This window comes from Lissotriton vulgaris, chromosome 5 (genome assembly GCF_964263255.1).
Source record: "Lissotriton vulgaris chromosome 5, aLisVul1.2, whole genome shotgun sequence".
Lineage (NCBI taxonomy): Eukaryota > Metazoa > Chordata > Amphibia > Caudata > Salamandridae > Lissotriton > Lissotriton vulgaris.
In genome coordinates, this window is record NC_141693.1 from 412,247,393 (window position 1) to 412,270,931 (window position 23,539).

Genomic DNA, 23,539 nt, shown 5'->3' on the forward strand with positions numbered 1-23,539 from the left:
TTTGTAAATGACATTTTATATTTGTTTTGTGATTTACAATGCCAATACTTTTAACTTTAGCATATGTGACACTTTTAGTATTTGTAATGTCACATCTTTTGTATTGCCTTTACTTAGATGTATTGATATTACAATTAACATTGGCTTTTAATTTTTTAATTAATTAATAATTAAATACAAGTGATTGTATTTTTTAATGGCAATAGCTTAAACTTTTGTAAATAACTGTTGTGAAGATTATGTTCATTGACTAAAATCCAAGAACAGAAGTGAAATATTAACATTTTTTTCTGACATTTGCAATAAAGCTTCAAACATTGAGAGAACATATTTGAACCAGTGATGCTGTGGTAGTGCTGAGTGATGCTGTGGTGGTGCTGAGTGATGCGTGGTGCCCCTGAGTGATGCTGGGGATGGAGCGATAGATAGAGTGCGATAGATAGATAGACAGAGTCACGGCGATAGATAGATAGACAGAGTGAGGGCGATAGATAGGTAGACAGTGAGGGCGATAGAGTGAGGGCGATAGATAGAGTGAGGGCGATAGATAGATAGATTGATAGAGAGTGAGTGCGATAGAGAGATAGTGAGGGCAATAGATAGATAGAGTGAGGGGAATAGATAGAGTGAGGGCGACAGATGTGTGTGTTTGTGTGTGTGCGGTTGTGTGTGGTTGTGTGTGTAGTTGTTTGAGTGGTTGTATGTGTGAGTGGTTGTATGTGTGAGTGGTGGTATGTGTGGGTGGTTGTATGTGTGAGTGGTTGTATGTGTGGGTGGTTGTATGTGTGAGTGGTTGTATGTGTGAGTGGTTGTATGTGTGGGTGGTTGTATGTGTGGGTGGTTGTATGTGTGGGTGGTTGTATGTGTGGGTGGTTGTATGTGTGAGTGGTTGTATGTGTGAGTGGTTGTATGTGTGAGTGGTTGTATGCGTGTATGGTGGTGGGGTAGGAAATTAAACAGCAATCGAGTTTTGCATGCGGTGATTGTTGCCATGTTTTCGCCGTGCCCTTGTTTATCCCCTTACTAGATTTGCCCAGGAGTTTCGTTGGCTGTGCAATTTAAGGATATCCCTGCCTGTCTTGGCCCCCGGTAGCAGGGAGGAGAGCGCGCCGGACCGGTCGCGTGGCCCTGCTATGGACCCCCGTGTTATTCTTCGAGAGCAGCGCTGCTGATTGCCTCAGCAGACGGCCGGGTAATTATCTGCAGGTGGCGTTGCCTAAAGCGCTGCAAGCTGAGATGGAATTAGCCGCCAGCACCATTCATAAACTACTGCAGGTCAGGACGAGGAGCAGGCTGTACTAGCTCACATCACAGCCACATTATCCTATTAGCGCGCTCCGTGTCCAGTCAAATCCCCGTCTGCAACATGATGGAGGCCCCCCCTTCGCAGCCGCCTGGTAAGTTTATCCTTCCACGTTATTCACCTCTTTTCCTCTTTGGAGACTGGTTGCTGAAAAAGCAACGGGCTTTTTTTTTTTACTTGATTGGGGGCACGGTGTGTGGGCTCTTGATACTTTACCTGCAATAATCCGGGGCCTGGGAGATGCGCCAAGGGCAAAAAGCGTTCTGTGAAGGGCCTCCTTTAACATCTAAAAAAGATCCCAAGTTATAAATCTGCACACTGGTACTGACAAGTGTTAAATGCTCTGCTTCTGAGGGCGCTGGAAGAGCCAAGCAAGAAACTGACGTAGGAGCACTGGGGTGAAGCTCATATTTGGCTTATGTCAGTGTATTTTAGAATTGCTGAAAGTTTCCAGGGCTCAGTCCAGCGAATATTCTAAAGATGAGGAATCTGTGGCGCGATAGAGCACTCATCAGAAACAGAAAGAGCGTTACCAAAGATAACAATCTTGGGTCTACAGGTGCATACTGATGCTGCATCTGGGAGCAGGTTTGTCAAGAAGTGATGCATACTTCCGTGTATTATACAAATGTTTCTGCGTGCCTCCTGACTTGACTACTACTGCTTTCCAAAATGTCTAACTTAAGCATTATAAGAAATGAATGTAGATGTCCGTAGGTTTATGTTTTGTATATAAATGTTCCCCTTCAAACTGCAGAGTAATTTATGCATTTCCGTTTGCTGACCTCTTCCTCGGTGGAACAGTGGCATTTCACTTTCAGTCCTCAGAGGGCAGTACAACTGCCTTGTGTAGCATAGGCTTCTCCTGTCCCTAAGGTGCGGGACTGGGAGTCACTCTTCATTCATACCGCACATTCGGTCATTATTGCTGGGGGACGCCTCCATCTTGCGTTGCGCCGCTGCTGCTGCCCTCGTCTTTCGCCGATCACTGTGACTGTGAGGGCTGTGCTCTCCGGGCCTGTGCCGCGCATTCCAAGGGACTTAGCCTGGCACTTGTCGCGGAGCAAAAGTTTTATTTAGAAACATGACCAGCTTGTGTCTGCGCCGAGGCTCGCGTAACAAGATACGTAAGATATGCGCGGGGCAGCGTGTCAGAAGCTCACTAGTGCTGTTGGCACACTGCTGTGTCTACAAGGGGAAAACCTAACATGCGACTGTGAAATTCAGAAGATTTGCTTCCAATAAACTTATTTGTGATGTTCAAGCCGTTGATGGCCATGGTGGTCGCGGCTGCAGCTTCAGATTTTGGTGCGGGCAGCGGGTCCGACGACGGCAGCAGCAGCGTGGATTCCAACGACCTCCTGGACTGCAACTGCGATGTTTCGAGGCAGGCACTTGTTTCTTTACCTTCTTTCGCTTTTGTTGTTATTTCAGCATTTCTTGCGTGCTGGTGTGCGTCTTCATTATGCAACATTCAAATGTGTGTGCTGCTGAGTTCGCCTGTGGTATTTGCCTGGAGTGTGGTAAGCCGATAACCCGCACTTCCATTCATTAAGTAGCTGCAGGTAAACATTGGTGTTTTTTCGAAATACCTAACAGTGTTGACATTTTTTGTAAAGCTGCTTTTGCTTTTATAAAAGCACTACAAATGAGAGGAGCTCCGCTGAAAGTGAATGTTCAATAAACAGGCACGTTGTTCTCATATCTCCATTAAAATGCACACTGTCTAACAAGCTGGATTTGTATGCAGGCAAAGCCCTGCGAAAATACTCAAATAAAACAAGAGCGGCCGGGAAACTGAAAGTACGGCCGGCCAGCCATGAATAATTAGGGGAGGAGAAGCCAAAGAGCGCACGCTGGGAGAAGCCCTTTGATGTGGGGGCGGCCGTGAAAAAATGCAATTAGGAGGGAGGGAGGGAGGCTGATGCACGTGCTTGTTTGGTCACGTGATTCACGTGAACTCAAAGAAAACCACACCAAAAAGCCCTTGGTTTGACGAGCATTTTGAGCACTTGAATTCTCGCCATTTCCCAATCCTTCGGAATGGAAAAGGCGAGACCTAAAAACTAATACATAGGAATCTCTTCCTACTAAGTTCCGGCGGAAATTAACCTTTCACCCACTCCAGACGTCTTTTGGAGTTTTTACGTAAAAAGGGTTTCAGTGTGAAAAAACACGACTGAGTTACTCTAGTGTCTTGCGTTAGACTATCGCCCTACCAAACGTTGGGCGCCATGTAGTGTAGTTCCTATATTCCCAATAGGCTCTGCGCATTGGAATAATATAAACAGCAGTGTAGACGTAGGACTGAGGTCGATTAGGTCTCTACTGACTATATTAGGCTTAATTAGTTTTGCCAGCTAGCTCAGAGGTCACTAGAAACTTTCTCGAATGTTCAGGAAAGAGTTAACTCTCCGGATTTAGACAAGAAGGGATTAGCTTCTGACAACCATACAAACATGACAACTTTGATCCCTCAGAAAAGAGTGTATCTCTAGAGTCGTGTGAAAACAATAGGCAGCTTTTTCACTCAGTCAACCGTGCATACGTAGTTTCACCAGAGTGCAGAGAAATAGAGAGACAGGCGTTTTCAATAAAAGGTGGTATTTATTGAACAGTCTTCTTTCTCATGCAAGAGAAATGAATTGCCACAATTGCAAAACGTATCATAAAGTAAAGTGCGTACAGTAAAAGTAGTATTATGAAATAATACTGTAAAAGCATTGATATGGTTTCTTAGCCATATGGTACTTTAAAATGGATAAAATATATACATACATAAAAACATTGACTAACGTACTCAACTGGTGCTTCTAACTACGCCTACCCCGGTGTACCTGACCTAAGCCTAATACTTGGGAAGGAGTAAGTAAGTAGGAGTTAAAGTTAAGTTGGTTAAGTTGGTTTTGCCAAGAATCTAAATCAAGAATTCTCTTAAGGGTTTGGTCAGCTCCGTACCTTGGTGATAGAATGTGGGCGGTCTGGTATCTCTTTCTTCAGGACTCGATCTCCCAGCAACCCGCAAGGAGATTCCGGAACACCGGAGCTGGATTTTCTCGGCGTGAAAAAAAGCCGCTTCTCCAGCGCGTCAAAGGGGAGGGGCGGCTTTCGTGGGCTCTCGCATCTGCTGGGCTCTTGGGCAAGTAGATAGCCGCTCTGCTCCAAACCACTGTGTGTTTGCTTAAGGCAACTGTTTGTATATTTATACCTGAAAGGTGCCGGTTTTGGCGTAAGGTTGGACATAAGACGTCACTAAGAACTAACAGTTCTTTCTGGACTCCAGGAGTTCTTGTTCAAATCAAAACAAAAGCAGGGGGATTTCCCGGGCTGCTGGAGGCTTGGTTTGTTTAAAGAACGTGTTGTGCTTTCTAGGAGTCGATGGGAGTAGCTGTGCTGTGCTTTGGAATGCATGGGCTATTACTGAATATGGATATGATTCTTATGCCTTTATAAGGATATTATTAATTATAACCACATAAGGGCATGAATCGGGAATATCGAATTAGGGTCCTAGATAGAAATACAACAACAATATCAGACACAGACTCACTGTTGACCACCATAACTTTAGATGGTCCTCGAGAGTTCACTATAATGTGCAAGTTATATAGGTGTAACCACCCTAGGATTAGAGGACCATGTTCAGCCACATAGAGCTTTCCTTGTGTACTCCTCCCTTCAAACAGTACATCTGCGTTGGTGCAACCCATAATATCTAGTCTCCCCTTGGTAGCCTGCCGGTGAAATATCCTTGGGTTGTAGAGACACATTGCCCCATACTTGCTCAAACATGTCCCTAGGTATTAAGGCATACATTGAGCCTGTGTCAACCATCAGTTGGACTTCCTTTCCATTTACTGTAACCACAGCTTTAGGCATATTTCTTCTTTGATTTTCATTCACTTTCAGTATTGTCCTCAACACATAAAATTCTTTCAAACATCTCTGTTGCTTCAGTGGTGGCACCAGATACACATATCACCCATCCACGACCAGCACCTCTGCACACCCTTAGAAAGTGGCTGATGCGACAACACTTCCTACACTCCCTGTTACTGGCTAAACAAAACTTTGATTCTGAATCATCGTTCAGACTACAACACCTACTACAACCTTTGTTTCCTTGTTTGGATGGTATATAGCCCTTTCCTATTGAATTGTTCAGTTTAGTTGTAGAAAAGTATTCCTGTCCCCATTTGCTATCTCTGAAACTACCTCACCCAAGGTTTCTTTTTCTAACTCCTTTATGCAAAGTTCTGACTGCTCCAAAACTTTAGCTATCCCTATGGTGTCACCTAGTGTGGAATTTGTTGCTGCCCACAGCGTCTCCTAGAAGTTTTTGTTCCTGCACTATACAATTAGTTGATCTCTAATAAGTTCATCTGTCATGGGCTCAAAAAGACACTTGATAGATAATTTGCGTAATCTAGACACAAATTCATCAATGGTCTTGTCTACCTTTTGATGTTGTGTACAAACTTATACCTATTTAAAACTAAATTCTCTTTTTTGGCATAACATGTTTCTAATCTATGCTTCACCTCTTTGAAAACATCAAGAATGGGTTGACCTTTTGCTTCAGTAACTATGGGCAAGTATCTGAACATTCTTTGGCCTTCTTTACCCAATGCACTTAACAAAACCTTCTTGCTAGCAGGTCGAAATCCTTCACCATCCAAAGTGTCTGTATAATTATCAAACATTAGGATTAAATCCTCCCAGGGCATAGGGGAGGGCCCTGGCTGCATTAACAAACAAGGTGGGAGTATGACAGAAATATGTACAGGAATGACAGAAGAAAGTTCACTGTGCCCATTCTCAGACATTTCCATGACCTTTACACAAATGTTGTAAATGAATACAATAAAGATTACTACAACTTACACTCAACACACTTAGAATAGGCTACAGCGTAATTGAAAACAAATGCAAGTTCCCCAACAAAGAGTAGCCAATCTTGGCAACACAATGTACCTTCTGCTGTGTGCTATTCGTTCTTCAACAAAGAGTAGCCTATGTTTCACAGAACTTGTATGCTTTATGGAGTGCGCATCACAGTTTCTTTCAACGTGCACGCACTAAGGTGTACGGATCACCACTATTTCCAATTGGCATTTCCTACACTGTGTGCGCATTGAGGTGTGCACATCAGCGTTGGGATTCCCTACTCCTCAAAATGGCTGCTACGTTGTTTGACGTCTTCTGTTGCCGCAGAATTAAGTGGCAAACTTGCGAACAGGTGCAGCCTTTCCTTTATGCCTCCCAAGATGGCCGCACGTCCACGCTGCGTCATCCGTCGTTCAACAACTAGACCAGAACAACGGATCTTTCACTCTCGACACTCTTCGCTCAAGATCACAGTGTAGACTGCGCAGGCTATACACGCAACACGGCTACCGTAATACGGATGCGCAATATCATGTAACAGTCTTGAGTATCACGTTGCTCCGGCTCATGCGACTTACTTCTTGGCTACACGAAGTTCACCGGTAGGACAGCAACCACTATTTCTTTCGCTGCTTCTCTGACTTTGTTGTATCCCATCCTCGTCGCCAAAATGTTGTAAATAGATTAGGTAGGCAGCAGGACCCGTCTTCAGGTTATTAAGATATATTTATTAAGTTAGACAGCAGAGCAGTAAACCTCACAGCTGACCAGACCATCAACTGCCAAGGCTGGAATCTTCACATTACAGATAGAACACTCTTAGGTTAGCAGATAGAAACACTAAGAAAGGACTACAGACACCAAGTAGCCATATTGAAGAAAGTATGAATATACAACATCACGCATTACCACTCCTCTTTGCTTCAGTCTCTCTACTGGAGGTTCACACTAGACAATCGTCACTAAAATTGTTGTAAAATAAAAATGGGACTCTTCACGCCAGGTGGAAGGAGGTAAGTGTATTTATTACGATGCACATACAACACACAGTACAGATGACTGCCAGGAGACACCGACGGAGAGAGCGGTGCTCCTTATACCTGCGCTGCAGCCAGGTGGGGTGAAGCCTCTCAACCTTCATATTTGGTATACGGTTGAGTACACCTGGGACTTTCAGGTGAAATGTTCTCATTTATTTATTATTTTCTATTAAAGCAGTAGTGTTACTCCAACTAGGTCCTGAAGAATGCATTGGAAACTCTGTTCTACTGAATGCAGAAACATGTTGACCACTGAGTGCGGTTATTATTTCAAACCCGCACTTGCACCTGCGTTTTAATCTTAGGGATTGGGAGATACTATTAAATTCTGTTCTTCTACCCAATTCACCTAATTTTATTATTACCCCTCACTTTTCACCCTCATCACTATACACTGCTTTTTTCAGTAGCCACTATCATTTCTTGTATATACTACCCACTTGCCACTTTCATCGGTCACGGTAACATCTGACCGGCCGTTTTGTCTCCTGGGTAAGGAGAACCCAAATGATGAGAAAGAGGGCTGTACAGTGTGGCTTCTGATGGGAACTATTTTCTCCATTTGCTCTTGAGCCCTAACTAGGCCTACAGTCACTAGTTGCTTTGGAAAGAACAATGGTTCAGGGTAGGCCTTAGGAGGTCCTTAGTGAGGAATAGAACAGAGAGCGAGTACTTAATAAGTCGCTGGGGAGCAAAAGTAGTAGGTAATGGTAGGAGTTTTTATTTTACTCTCTTTTCTTAAGGGTATACATAAATAATTATACTGTATTGCAGGTGCTCAAGTGAATAGTAAGGTGCAGGACGTGACATAAGTGATCAAAGTGAACGAACTGTCACACAACAACAACAAGGATAAAAACACAACAATTATATACAGATAGAACGGGTGAAATTCCTTGGGTAGGTCGACGGCGTTTCGATCTATATTACTCTAGATCATCATCAGGACAGATGAGCCTCCTGAAACTATAAGAATTAAAATTAAAATCTGGCTCCTACATGTATGCCTCGCATGGCATTCCTACATGTATGCTTTTAATTGCAAATTAGTTTTTTTGTGCTCCCGGGGAAAAGAAGGTCAAAGCATGCACATGTACATATCTTTACACATGGGCAGCGACTTATTAAGTACTCGCTCTCTGTTCTATTCCTCACTAAGGACCTCCTAAGGCCTACCCTGAACCATTGTTCTTTCCAAAGCATCTCGTTACCCCAGGTTCTACTGTATGGGGTTCCCTTGTTTTTAACAAACATTACAGTCACTAGTTTGCATGAAATTCTCACTGGTGTTATTGCGTAGTCTTGCTTTTGTGATCCATTCTGTCTGACCTACTATCACTTTTTTGACCCCCAGGTATTATTTGTTGTTATAATATTTATTACGATGAACAATCGTAAGCAGCTCCTCCTGCGCTGGCCAGTGTTCATCTGTCCAACACAGAACTTTCCCCACCAAAGTTCGTATGGAACCCATTAGAACTATGGTTTCACCGCATTGGAGGCAGAGGCAAGTGCAGGACTGTAGGTTTGTACATTTAACCACAAGCCATATACAACAAGCGGTATTCGAATAATGCTGTAGAATGTAGTCTTTGAGCAGCATGTGAGCAGAGATGCATGTTTATGTTTAAATGTATTAGTTGCTTATAAAAGTATGATTGGCTGGCAGTTTTGGATACTTGCCTCAGTTGTATGCCACGCTGATGTTGACTCCTTACTATGATGTATGTTATTTAAAATAAACTTCGAACCAACGTGTAAGGTAACTGGTGCTCATGTAAAGCGCTCCAATACCTACGGGTAGAGTTTGCGCTATATAAATGCGAGAAAAAAAAGTTACTGATTTGTATGTCTATTCCTTACGTGGGGATTACTTCATTTTTGAAAGTCCTACCCACCAGCTGGGGCCCTCAACACAACAGCCGCATCGTTACTGTGATTTTACAAAAACAGTTTTTAAGAACCAGCTCCTGGTCCATTCAGAAACTTCAAACAAGAACAAGGAGTCGGTTATTTTTTAGGAGAAAGATTTTAATCCTACTTGTGAATAAAATTAATCATCTGAGCCATACAAAACTTCAGGGTGTCAATCTGAAATACTGGAGAAAAATAGACACCCTGCGGGCAAAGTAGAACGAAGTGTCTCAGTGACGTCTGTGGTTTTCCATCCCTTGACCACGCAGGATGCGGGCGCGCAAGCTGCGCATTGCAACATGGGATTGTTAGTTGTCATCACCCCGTAAGGAGCTCGAGGCAGAGCTGACTCATAATGTACAAAAACAAGTTTTAGTTCTTCGCTAATAAGTTTAGAAAAAATGTCATGCGCAGTAGGTGGCTGGTAAAAGTCAGTGCCGAGAACGAATGTTCTGCCAACGGTCAAACATTTTCGAAGAACTACATGGCCCATGATGCTCGTGCGTTCGATGCTTGTGCGCATGCGCGAAGAGGCGCGCGCTGGCGACGTGGGTTTGCCATTAACATGAATGGATCCGGTAAGGACTGAAGGGTGCGGGGTTAAGGCTGTGGTCGCAACGTGTTAGCCTTGCTAAGGCTACCTGCTTTCGAGGCCACGGAAGTTCAGGCCAGCGCTAATTCATAGGGAGTAGAGGAAGATGCCACGGGATAACATGGTCTCCCTCATCCAGAAGATCGCACGTCAGGCCCGGCTCACCTTCCCTGGCGCCACAGCCACGACCCCCACCGGGAGTAGCAAGACCTTCACCGACAACCTGAGCCAGCTCAAGAACCTGGTGAACCAGTTGCGGGTCGAGGACCTGCAGATCACGCCGCGGGGCTGCAACGGCAGTCCACAGCCGGCCCTTCCGCACAGCCCGCCCGTCACCTACATGCACATCTGCGAGACGGAGAACTTCAGCATGGGCGTCTTCCTGCTGCAGAGCGGTCAGTCGTGCATCCCGCTGCACGACCACCCAGGCATGCACGGCATGATCAAGGTGCTCTACGGCACGCTCAGCATTCGTGGCTTCGATCGGCTGCAGGAGGTACCCGGGGCCGCGTCGCCCCCGCCATTTAGCCCGCCCCTGCAGCCCTACCAGAGAGACGCGCTGCGCCGAGCCCTGCGCCGATCATTCGGCCACTTCGGACCCAGCAGCCCTCCCTGCCTGCTCAGCCCGCACAGGGACAACCTGCACCAGATCAGCGCCCTGGACGGGCCTGCTGCTTTCCTCGACATTCTAGCGCCACCTTACGACCCCGAGGACGGGCGCGACTGCCACTACTACCAGCTGCTGCAGCCATCCTCCACTGAGACCAACGCCCAGGGCGGCAAGGAGGAGGAGGGGGAGAGCCGCGAGGTGTGGCTCCTGGAGGTCCCCCAGCCGGCCGACTTCTGGTGTGGAGGAGAACCTTACCCTGGGCCGAGCGTGACCCTCTGAGAGCATCGGTGACCCGTGAGCACCTTGGTCAGAACCGTGTCAGCCACCCAGGAAAGTGAGAGGGCACAACCCTACATGCGTGGGGTATCTTGTACATTGACAGATCTGTGCCCCAAACCTCTCTGCGCAAGCACACTGAACCCTCCGAGGGCCCCATCCGCCCTCCATAGTCAAATTTATATTTTTAAAGTTGCGAGGCAGGATGTAGTTCCTCATTACTCTTCGAAGCCGGATGTGTGACCCAGAGTTGACTTGTTTATGAGTTATCTCTTAAAAGTAAGCTACCGGTTAATGCAGTATCAGGGCCTGTTCCATGACTTGGATGTGACCAGAATAATAGTTTTAAGTCTGCAGCTGCCTCAGATGTGATCGTTTATTTGCTTATTAATGCACTTAGTTTTTGACAGCTGTGCGTCCTTGACTCACATTTCTGTTCCAGTTTTTCTTAGCTGTGGTTAAAGATGCCGCATAATAAAGCATTCACACTACAGTGAGTTATTCCCTCAAATCCTAGAATCTACACCTTAAAAAAATATATTTAGTTTTACTTTAATGCGTTTGTAGCTCACCACCCGTTATTGAGTCCTGTATTATCAGGAACCTAACCACATGTGCCAATTCTCTATTTCCATGACAGCGATTTCCTTCGTGGTTGGCCTGCCGGAGGGCCCCAGTCGACACTAACCACTTACACAGGTGTTTTCCTTTGCATTAGGCAGTTTTTTATGTCCATGTTCTGAAGTACAGACTAGTAAAAACATAATTTGACATTTACTGATTTGTATTTTGACAGTGAAGATCTGAAAGGTTGGGTTTTCTAACATGTTCTCAAATGTATTCATCTGGAGCCAGGTAATTATCTGAGTATGCTTTAAAATTGAATGTTGAAATGTTTCTTTCCAATATTGAAATCTGGATTGCTTCTCATAAATTAAATGAACGTGTACTTCGAATGTCTTTTCTAAGGAAAGAGTGGCAGATAAAGCTTGAGTCATTAGAAGGGCACGTATAACTTAGTAATGGGAAAGCATTTTCTTTTAAAACCAGCAATCTCAGTTGCCTGGTGAATACTTAAAATTCACCTCTATTTGGCCGTGGCTGTTCTGTGTGCGTTTGGGGTGGAGCTGTCACTGCGGTTTTAGGCTCATCTAACTTGCTTCGAGCTACATAACCGTCTCCAAACCTCTCAGGACTTTTTGCAAACTTAAAGCAGTCTTTAAATAGGGATATGTTTTGGGGCATTAAGCAAAGCGAAACAAAAGGGGGAGATGGACAGAGCGTTTGAGCAAATCAAACTCTCACCCTCAGTCAACTGATCTGGGTTTAATTCATCACCATTCTTTAGCTCACTCAGCCACCCCAGTTCAGACATGGCCATATGCAAATCAGTCTGACCCTGTGCCTCATGGGAACAGTCCAGCCCGAAATGCCAAGCCATGTCTTCCCTGGACCGGAAACAACCATCCTGGGACCGGTTTCGGATTCATAATCCTCATCAGCCAGGCTATCTAGAATCCAGTGACCAAGTGAGCAAGGGACTCGCGTCTGAGCATACCCTGCCAATTTAGGGCAAGCAAAGCGAAACAAAAGGGGATGATGGACGGAGCGTTTGAGCAAATCTAACACTCACCCCCAGTCAACTGATCTGGGTTTAATCCATCATCATTCTTTAGCTCACTCGGCCACCCCTGTTCAGACGGTGGCATTGAGCAGTTAAGTACAAAAAAGGAGCCGAGTTGGTTGTCACATCCCAGGCAAAGCAAATGCCAGCATGCAGATTCTGTTTTTGGAAAACGGTCTTGACTGTTGCAGCGAGGAATGCATTTGCAGTATTTTTACATGATGGATATGAGATGGTTAGCATATATTTATTGTGTATACCGTTATAAGTGAGTGAATATGCTCATTAGTACCTGGTACTGCAAGATCATAAAACAAATGAGTAGTCTGCCCCTAAGTAACTGAAGACCTACACAGTCTATTACTTTACCTAGAATTAACAGTTCCTCTAATTTCCTTCAAAATAAATATGTATTCAACAGGAGAAAACAATGTGCAGAATCCAGTAATGGTTTCACTGTGAACTAGTACTTCGCAATGCAGCTAGTTACGATTTTACAGGACCATCTGTTTCTAATGTGTTCTCAGTCACACTACTCTGGGATTAGGACGTTACATTGAGGTTTTAATTTAAGTAACATCCAAGTTTTTTCTAACCAATTGCACCTATTAATCACACGATATATAAATTGTTGAAAACAAGAACATTAAACTGGAAGGATGGAAATAAGGCCATATTGCGCTTCAAAGAACATTAAACTGGAAGGATGGAAATAAGGCCATATTGCACTTCAACTTGCCCCACACCGATACACTGTGTTGCCAGAAATAGACTTGTGTGCCTATTTGCAAGTGAAGTACGCATCTTCTCTTAAAACCCAAAGTGATGGAGCTCTGGAGGATGCGTAGCAAAATTGTGAGAAAATCGTTCATCATAATTAAGACAACCACAACATATTATTTTGTGCATCTGAACCCAATTCCATCAATTATTGGCCACCTTCATTATAATCTCCCTCAAACCACCCACTTGATTCAGATTTCCAGATGCCACAAATCTTATGCAATAGTTCAGCTTTCGCCCACTTGTTAACTAAATGTTGAGTAAGGGGGTGCCCACTGTTTAATGGTGTAGGTGATCCCTCGTTCCCATTTTTCTACAAATGAGGTCTGGTGCAAGGTTGTTGGCAATGTGAAATGTGTCGTCCGCCATAGATAGTTAGTCTCTACTATAAATTACTCTATCCTCACTGAACACACCAAACAGAAAATATGCCACTTAATGGCACATTGACCATAAGTGCTACACTCAAGATCTCGCAAGCATGGTGGGCACCAGAGCAGATATATAGCACTTGGCTACTGCTATACATAACCTTTACAGGGGGCCGAAGAGTTACATGAAAGAGTGCTTGTTGGCACTCAACTAGTTTTCAAAATCCCTGTGCCTCAGTTTCAAACATTCACCACATTTCTCGATTCTGTAATAACAAACAGTGGTACTTTACTGAAACAATAGTTGTGTCTTTAAAGAGTTGGGGATGCATGGTTATAAATAATTTTTCCTGGTACCAAGATGTCACTTTCGATGTAATATCTGTGGAATTTGCTGTGGGATAGAGCCCTGTTGAATGGCTCATGCCTTTTAACGCGTTCGCTGCGGCGGCTATTCCGCCGCAGCGCTAATAGGGCGGGGCGGCCGCATGCTGGTGACAGAACCGCTCCGTCACCAGCCGCGGTTGAGCTGTGCTTGTGACGGAACGGTTCCGTCATGGCCCGTCCCGCTCAATAAAACGCGCTGCGCAGGCGCGGCGGCCGGGCCATGACGGAACCGCTCCGTCATCAGCACAGCCCAACCGCAGCTGATGACGGAGCGGTTCCGTCATCGGCATCGAACGAGTTAAGACGAGCAGCATGTATGGACGTTTTCATTGTGCCCAGAGAAAAAGACACACATTGTGTTTCAAAGAGATGTAGAGATTGGCTCTAGTGGCCCAAATTGAGCAAAGCCCAAAATCTCTGGCACATAAAACTCACGTCATTGCATCTCTGCTAGCTGGTGTCCAAACATTCTCTCCACAGATTGTGATACAATCAAAATGTGAAGGTCTAGAGCAGGGGTCTCCAAACCGGTCCTGGAGGGCCGGATCCATGCCAGACTTTTTGGATAGCCCCATTGAGATACATGTAGTAATTTTAAAAATCTGGCATGGATCAGGCCCTCCAGGACCAGTTTGGAGACCCCTGATTTAGAGGTTAGACTGGGGAGGGGGCACAACTAAAATGAGTTTCTGCACAGCACCTTGTGTTGGCCTCTAAAAGTCCTGGTCTTGCCGGTTGCAACAATTTTAGTGTCCCAGTTTTTTGTAAGAGAGAGGCATTTTCGGGGTCATAAACATGCAGGAATACAAAAAAATATGGGTAGTTAATGGAAAAGAAGTTTCTTCTATTGTGTCACCACCAAAGCCCTGCATACACCTAATGAAGTGACCAAAAGAGGAAAGGAAATGTCATCATGCAGCAAAGTAGGCCATCTAACTGCAAAGGACCTATACATGCCTTATGGAGATACACTTAGAAGGAAGTGTAACCTCATAACCACAAACATTAGCTGCTGCAGCCCAGTAAGGACCTATGAGGCATATTTACAAGTGTATTGTGCCACCACAGCGTTACCATTTCACACACTCCGATGGTTCAGTGCCCTTCTCCATTGTTGCAAGGTGGTTCTAAACATTTTGCGTGGCTTAACTCCAACTTGTAAATATGTCCCTCCTTGCTGCAGTTTTCTGCGGCAATGGTTGTTGATGTGGGCATTTCCACATAACACCCATTTATTTTTCCACTGACCCAGATTTACAAGGATCTGTAAATCTGTGGCAGTGAAAAAAATAACTCCTTTCAAAAGGAGTTATTTTGGTGATGCAATGAAGAGAAATTATTTTATTTCTCCTCAATTTATTTATTTTTTGCTCTTTCTATGTGCGCTGGATACTGCAGCGCAGAGAAGGAGCAAAACACCAATAGTGATTGTTTTTGTGCAGGAAGGTATCCCTGCCTGCACAAACACAATCATCCCTGCAACACAGGCACCCTTGCACCATGGTGCAAAAGTGCCAGCGCCGGGCCTCCTTTTAAAACGTTTTTTTTTTTTTTTTTTACCACCATTGTAAGGCAAAATATAGGGGGAGGACAGCGCATTCCTGTATTTTTTTTAAATGGCTCAGTGCAGCACAGTTAAATTAGCATCGCTGCACCATTTCATTGTAAATATGCCCCTATGTTTGACTGCTGGTGTGGTCAGAGGAAGGCACTATGCTTGTCTGCCGCTTTATGCTGTTGGTTATTTTGCTGATTTTCCAAATGGAGCATTAGGTTATTACTCAGTTGGTCTGGCGGATCCTACAGGGAGTCAGAACTCTAAATGGCTTGGAATCAACAGAAGTCACTAAAGCTGACTTCATAGAAATGATGGTAGCCAATGGCATCAGCCTACATAAGGCCTGATTATGGTGGGCCGGTTAAATCAGATTCGTTCTTAAACCCCTGTTTAGTCACAGGTCGGAATTACAAGTTCAAAGGTGTTTAACCTATCATAAAATTTTCAGATGCATTAAATACTTCATGCTTTTTTAATTTTCAACATGTCAAACATTCTGAAATTTAACAGGGTAAATGGGTACATTATTTAACATATGTAGATTTTGGTGTTAAACACCAAAATTCCCAAGTTATTTCCTACAAACTCGTCATAGGTGATATTTATCAGACCTGATAACGTATCCAGTGGTATCGTTATATATAAGGTGTGTTAAATAGCACCAACACTCTTATTCAAGCCAATAGTGTATCATGGCCTGTTCTTAGACACCTGGGTGGTACTTGAGGTGACAGGGAAGTAAAGCTAAGGATTCCTTCTAGGACAGGGGTCTCCAACCAGTAGCTTGTGAGCTACTGTAGCTCTCCAGCTACCTCTGAGTAGCTCACCTGTGTTCTGGTCAGCTTATTAAATGAGAAAGCGTTTGCTTGGTTGAATTAATATACATATCACAAAATTTAAATTATACAACACTAATAAGCACCTTTTCAATGAAGACTTTGTCTTTTAGCTACATAATTGTTTGTCATAGATGGCGATGTGCAGAATTTAATGTCCTTTATTACTATTATCGAGTGTGTAGGATGGCCATTACTTGTGAATAAAAAGTTATCAGAAGTTGTGGTGCCTCCTTGCTCAAAAAAACTTAATGTTAGGAATGGGCCAGTGACTTGCGCTGGACCGGTGCTATTGCCCGCGTGGAATCTGAAAATGTCAGTATTCTATGCACTGGGTAGGGAGGTGGAGATTTGACGGTTTATCAGTTGCTGCTGACCAGGGAGGGATGGCCCATTGAGTCCTGTTGTTGCTGGGAATAAACCTATCTCGGCAACATACCTGTGGGTGCACGGCGTCTCCTTTACAGCAGTTAGCTTATTCTGTGTGTCTGCATAAATGGCATACACTGCTGTTCTTTCATGTGATCTAGTTGTTTAAAGACTCTAGTAAGCAGATCCACTGTAAACTCCTTGCGTAGCCCTGTAGTTTGAAACAAACTGAAGATAAAGTTTATAAACGATGATGATTCATCTTTTCTGTGATATTTTGATTTGAACTTTGGAGTCTGAATCTGGTTTTATCAGTACAATTGCTCCAACTGTGTTTTCGGAACAGTTATTTTAACTGTCATGGAGTAAGTGCATGCTTACTACAGTGACCGAGCTAGCACCAGTCGTATTATAGTTGGTTCAGACTTTTATTGGGAAAGGTTTTAAAAAAAAAAAGGCTTTAATAACTTTGGTACAGATTTGCGAATCTGCACAAAACTTTAAAAAAAATAGGTCTTCCACTTTGGCTCCTTAATGGAAAGTTTTGTACTGATCCAGCAAGTGGGGACCAAAAAAGGAGGTGTCCCAAAAGTGATTTCTCAAAAGACAGTTTTCTCTCTGAGATAGGAAAAAAAACAGCTGAATGGATTTACTCCAATATTGGCTCAGTTAGATCTTACTTAGAAAAGGTCCTTTTTATTTGTCGTCTGAGACAGTGCACGCGCTGTCGCTTGCAAGACATTTTGTTTAGCATACACTGGGCTTTGAGCCAGCCCACTTCTTACCAATGGTTAGCCTCATCGTCTCTTTCATTTAGTTGCTTTTCTTTGTTCAACGCTTTCTGGGTTCAATTCCTCTTCGCATGTATGTCCCTCCCCTGTAGCCAAGCCCAAATACTTCTGTTCTACCACTGCTCGCATGTTTGGAGTTACTTTATTATTTTAGTTGAAGCATTCCTTAGGAGTGCATGTGTTTGCAGGTTGTCTCCTTCGTGTGCTACTCCAACTCCCACTGCATCATTTGCTTAACAGTGTGCCCTTGACCCCCTCTGTATTGTTTCTTGTCCCCTCCTTTCCTCACTGTTGTTGCTTGGCCCCACTCACCCTCTATTGTGCTCGGTGTTAATGCTTGTCCCCGGACGCAACCTCCACTGTGTAGCTTGCCCCTCTCCTGCTCTATCATTGCTTGTTTTTCATCCTGCTATGTGTTGCTTTCACCTACCTATCCCCCAGTCCATCTGTTGTTGCTTTTTATCCTATTGCATTGTTTGTTCTTTTGCAAGTCCTGCATTACTTGCTACTTGCCTGTCGTATGGTAGCTTGTTGTATTATGCTCTATGGTGTTGGTTGACAACCCCCCCCCCCCCCACATCCTGCTCTGTGTTTTCCTTAATTCACCCGCCCCCATGTTGTTACTTGACCCACCCTGACTTGATCTGTTGTTGTTGCTTGACCTCTTGCCCCACTTCACCTGTACTGTTGTTCCTTGAACCACCCCTACATTTTTCTGGAAACTACTTTCAGATGATGTGATGTGTTGTTTACTTTAATGGATGTTCTTAAATCTGCTCGGGTTCTGCTCAATCACGTGGTTGTAAACGCCCAATCGTCAAGAAAACAACCTTGTGAGTCAGTGTGCCTACTACAGAGAATTATATGTAACCTGTTGTTGCAGAAAACATGAGCATAAAACCCTTTTTACTTAAAAGAAATCACTGCTGAGACAGAGGCTATTTGCACCACATTTTGCACTCGGGAAGCTGGAATATGTCTTGAGTGGATAGTTATATTTAAGCTCTTAAAACCGGTCTTACCGACGTTAACTGCTTTGGCAGTACCAGCCAAACCAGTCACCGAACTTGTTGAAGAAATCGCCTGAGTGCACACTCCCCACACAGGGGTCACAAGTACAAATAATTTTCTCCATACTCTAGTTTAACTTCACAGCAGTGTTACCTTGGTTTACAAATTGTGACTCACTAAATATATTGTTTCGTTGTTATATGTTCAATGGCTCCTACTTTATATGGTTTCCTTGGTGCTTCTTGCATTTTTATATTGGGGGCAGGATGGTAAGAAAACTGGTGATTTAACAACTGTCTGACGGTGTTAGAAATGACAAATATGCTGTATTAAGCACCATGTACAAAGCAATTATGATGTATTCATGTGCACATTATGTTAATGGTAATATGTGTCTCAAATCAGAAAAATGTGAAGCGGGCCAGACTTCTCCTGTTCACAGCTGAATGCTGTGCACAGTGAGAAGTTGGACACCTGTCTGGTGTATTGGAGGGATTTTGGGGGTGAGTGCAAGGCCTTGCCGGAGGCCATATGGCACTGTACGGGAGGGGGTCTTGTTGAAGTTGGCTAAACTCGAAATATGATTGTATAATTACTGAAATTCACAGACAAAACTAAAAGTCGAAGTGATGTTCTAGTTGTTGAAATGAGATTAAAAACCAAACATTTGAAGAAAAGGAAAAAAGCACTTAATTGTCAGTTGTAGTTAGTAAACTAACTGTCCTCCATCATGTACTGCTTATGACCTTACTTATTACATTATTCTTGACAGGTTAATTAAGATAATTGATGACCTTATCCAGTAAATGTGACAGTGTCCTATAGGTTTTGAATTAACTTAACATGCCACATCTGTGCCCATAGCATATGTTAATTCACCCATGTTTCATGGATGTACCGTCTTTTTTAGGTCTCGCATAGTGATGCAGCGCGAAAGCGCTGCCATCGCTTTGTGAGGTATGCAGTATACACTATAGCTGAGGGAAGCTCCACCCACCTTCCATCTATAAGTTTCATTGGCTTCCATTATAAATTAAGCATTCTGATTGGTTTTTAGCTTCTTGGTCCTGCCTCCTGACGGCCATGTCGTCACAATTCTTCCCCGGCTATCGGCCCCTTTACTGTAAAATCTGTTTTGTTCCTCTGCCTCTAACCCTTCCCTCCCGCAGTCCGTACATTTATTTCACTGCAACCACCCCCCTATCCCCTCCCATTCGTGCCTTTTAATGCCTGCACTTCTGTTTCAAATGCAACAGGCCTCGCGTAAATTCGAGTCCTGTTGCATTTCCAGTGATTGTTTGTTTTCTGATTGGTGGCCCAAATTGCACTCTTTGTTTCACATGCGCGCGATGCCTTACATCGCTTGCATGCGTGACAAATCAGTGCCGTTTTATCCAATTGACTGTCGGAGGCAGAGACAGCCCAGGCAGCGGCCGGGAAAATGCTGGGAGAAGATAATTAGAATTTTCCTGGCCATTGCTTGTTTCATGTGGCATCAAGAAATGCTGGCTTGTTACTGGTGTATTTCTCTGGCTAGTTCTCTTTCTGGCGGTTTCACTTGGAGAATATCTTGTTTAGCCATCACACTGTTCAGCGTGTTATGGCCCCTTTCCTTCTCTTGTATGAGAATTGCATTTTCTTTTTTCCGGTGATGTTGGTAAGAACTTTCTGATGGCCATCACATTGTTATAGCGTATGATGGTCGCTCCATTCTAAAATACACCTATAGGCAGCCAGAGGAAGGGCAGGGACAGAGTGCAGCCGGCAGAGCCTTGCCAGAAGCGGTGGCGGCGGCACACACAGGCTCCGTCTGCCTCCCCGAGAGCTGCTACTCACTTTCACGTTGGTTTGAGCCCAGAGTCTGCATTACAGTGCAGCAGCAGGAGGCGAGTCTCATGTTGTGCTGCACATTGTCAAATGTGGAAGGTGAGGATGTGCCGCTCTGGTCTCCGAGTCAAGGGGGCCCTTTTTGACCCGGCACGTGAGTAGCGGAGAGGAATGGCTGCGCTGTCACGGGGAGTTGTGGTGTACACTGGTATGTTCGAGGAACGCTCTGGCCATTCATTAATTTGAAAGCCAGAGTATTCCCGCTTCCCAGTGGCACTTCATATCTATAATTCAAGAGTACCAGCAGTTCTCAGCAGCAAACTCGTAGTCAGAAATCTTGTATACTAACACTTACTTCACTTATATTAACATGATCTGGTGTTGACAGAACACACACCCTCTGATGTAGAGACATGTCTGGGAGACGATGTACACACTTGTTCTTAGGGGAAGTCATCTTATGGGAAGTAATGCACCAACAGACGACATTCTTGAGGGAATTCGAAGGTCTGATGAGGCTAAGGGGTACTCTCTGCTTTTGACATAGCCTCCTCGTTAGTAAGGGGCACCAATGCTGAAACTGCCAGGCTCGAGTATGGCTATGGGATGCACACTGGTACTTCCTGCATAATGTGGGAATGTTAGCTGTACTCTTTTGAAGGGTCCTGGTGATGGGTCATTGGTGGGGCTCCTCACCATTTGTAAGCAGTAAGTATTCGGAGCAGACAAGCGACCCCCAACATCCTCCGTCGACCTGTGCACACCTTCTGGCATTGACCCCCCCTGCCTCAGGAACCAGGGACTGCTCGGATGTCTGCTGTCAGCTGCCCTCGCCCTCCCTCCAGCTCCTGTCTGTTGACAGTATGGGCGGCTGATAAAACAGTTTTAGTAACCCATTCTTCTAAGTGTATATCCTTTTCCCGGGTGGGAACACGGAGGAGCGCCCCCCTAAAACCTCCCAGAGATAGGCAATGAGCTACAGCTCTGTTGAGGTTAATTAAAGCAGCTTGCCTTTATGTACTTCTTTTTACTGCAGTTTTTACCACATCGTAACTTTAGAAATAAGACATGCTACACCTCCCCAACGTTATGTTAAGCACATATCCTCCTTGGAAGGATGAAAAGCGGAGTCTCGTGTCCCAGCAACGAGTGCTTAACTCACTGTAATCTCTAATGCTCTTTTGCTTGCTACTTTCAACTATTCATTTTTTTGTATCGGATAGAATTATTTTGGGGGGCACTATTTACTATGGTGATTGTAATGTTCTGTATGTAGAAGTATTATCCTTTGGTGACGCTGACCTCCTCATTTTCTTTAACAGACTAACGCTGCATGCACATTGTTTTTCTTTAGAAGATACTAGCACTGAGCTCCCAGGGGTAGGGCGTGACACCACTTCCAGCTCTCGACGATTGCTTCCCTCTCCGTATTGTTCTGTCACACAGTTTTCCCTTCTATACCAACCTGGCTGAGATCTGTTGCTAAATCATTGACCAACAGAGCAGTGAGTCGATGACACCAGAGTTACTTTGTCTGCTGCACTTCTGCTGGGGTCCAGGTAACTCGTCACCAAGTAGCAAAGCTCTGAACTCTTACCACGAAAGGGATATAGAGTCCATGTTTAACCAAAGCAAGGCTCTTTAACCATTGCCTGCTGCAATACATATGCTAAAATGGAGTTCTGTGACCTCTCTCCCGATGATCTTGAAACCACAAAACCAGTGTGAGTAGCCCTTTGTGACCCACCCATGCAGGAATTAAGGATAAAACCAGGGACCTGTGCCATCCCAGGGTTTCTGAAATCATTGACCAGAGTGAAGTACGGTTCTGTTAACGCTCACTCCGGGGTCATGAAGTCACAAACAGTAGTGAGAAGGATTTTGTGTCCTCTTACCCATACACTCATGAACAATGGTACCAATGTAAAGTAGGGCTCTGTTCTCTGGGGTCCATGAACTCGTTGACCAGTGTAAAGTGGGGCACTGCCACTTCACGCCCATGGAAATTAACTCATTGACCCAAATAACACCCCTCCCTGTCCTCTTAACCCGGGTCATTAATTCACGAACCAGGTTGAAGCCGGGTTGTTGCACCACTGGCCCTAAGGTCCATTAACTCCCTGCCAGATTGAAGCAGTGTTCTGTGAGTCTTGCCATTTATCTTTAAAACCATGAACGATTCGACCACAGTGAAGTAGGGCTCTGTGATCTGTCAAGGGTCCACAAACTGGGCCACCACTGTGAAGTAGAGTGCTGACACCTCTCAACTCAATGTAACAAAATCATTGACCCGAATGTAGCACATCTGTGTACTCTCAACTCGAAGTCATGAATTCACAAACCAGGTTGAAGAAGGGTCCTCATTCCTCTGTATCAGAGTCAATGGGCTTACTGGCCTGACCACAATAGGGCTCTGTGATCTCTCAGCCCAGGGTCAAGTCCTGATTGACCAACATTAAAACCACTAGAGCAGTGCTGCTTTATCATCCTCTACCGGGGGTGGGGGGCTAGGGGGGGTCAGGTGTTCTCCTGCCCCCTGCACAAGACTAATTAGTTAACCGACAACTTACAGGACTACATGGTAGGATTTGATATTGAGTTAATCTGTTCACTGGCAGGGATCTTTGTCGGACAGAGCATCCTTTGGTACTCTAGGGCAAACACTGGGCATGTTGCTGTTTTCATTGCCTCCCCTAGCCACTCACCCATTCGAACTGTTGATTTGATGTTTCAGCTATGCAGACAGACTTTGTCAAACCTGACCAGGAACACCTCACTGACGGGTTCTGGCAAGAGACCCATCAATTTTTCCTCTGCTGCCTTCTGCAGGCCCTAGCCAAATAAGCCTGTCTCCATCTTTTGATTCGATCATCTGTCCATCTCTGGCTTTCACTTGTTTGTATCACTTTGTATCAAACACACAAAACGTGATGAGATGAATGCTTGCAATATGTCTGACCACTATTAATCCCTCCCATCACTGTTTTGCCCACTATACCACCTTAGATTGGGCCCAGCCATATGTAAATCTATTCTTGACCCTGCTCCAATAGGAGCCCTTCAGCTTGACGTGCCAGGCCAGATATGCATCCTATGCTCACTGTGCCACTGGACCCAAGCTACACCCAACTGAACACCCCCCATTGGGGTGAAACTGGTTTGAGCTGCTAATGTTCCGTACAGGAAGGGCCTGGTCTGGCCTGGCAGGTGAATGCGGTTTGAAATTAGTTCCATCTGTGCACAAAATGACCAAATTTGTATACTTTCTGCTCCATGGTTAAATACTTATAAGGTCCCAAAGCGAGACCAATTGCATTGCAAATGCTTGTTTATACTAGTCACCCACCTAACAAACAAAAT

At 44.6% G+C, this 23,539-nt stretch overlaps 1 protein-coding gene across 1 annotated transcript; it reads left to right on the forward strand.

Moving 5' to 3' along the window:
• The first annotated feature begins 9,691 nt into the window (after positions 1-9,691).
• Positions 9,692-12,664, forward strand: ADO (2-aminoethanethiol dioxygenase). The gene has a single exon (XM_086921777.1). It carries the CDS (start codon positions 9,843-9,845, stop codon positions 10,623-10,625), a length of 783 nt encoding a protein of 260 aa, XP_086777903.1. The 5' UTR covers positions 9,692-9,842; the 3' UTR covers positions 10,626-12,664.
• The last annotated feature ends 10,875 nt before the right edge of the window (positions 12,665-23,539 follow it).

Bases quoted from the DNA above. Each gene is read 5' to 3' on its own strand.
- ADO (XM_086921777.1), top strand. From the start codon at position 9,843: ATGCCACGGGATAACATGGTCTCCCTCATCCAGAAGATCGCACGTCAG.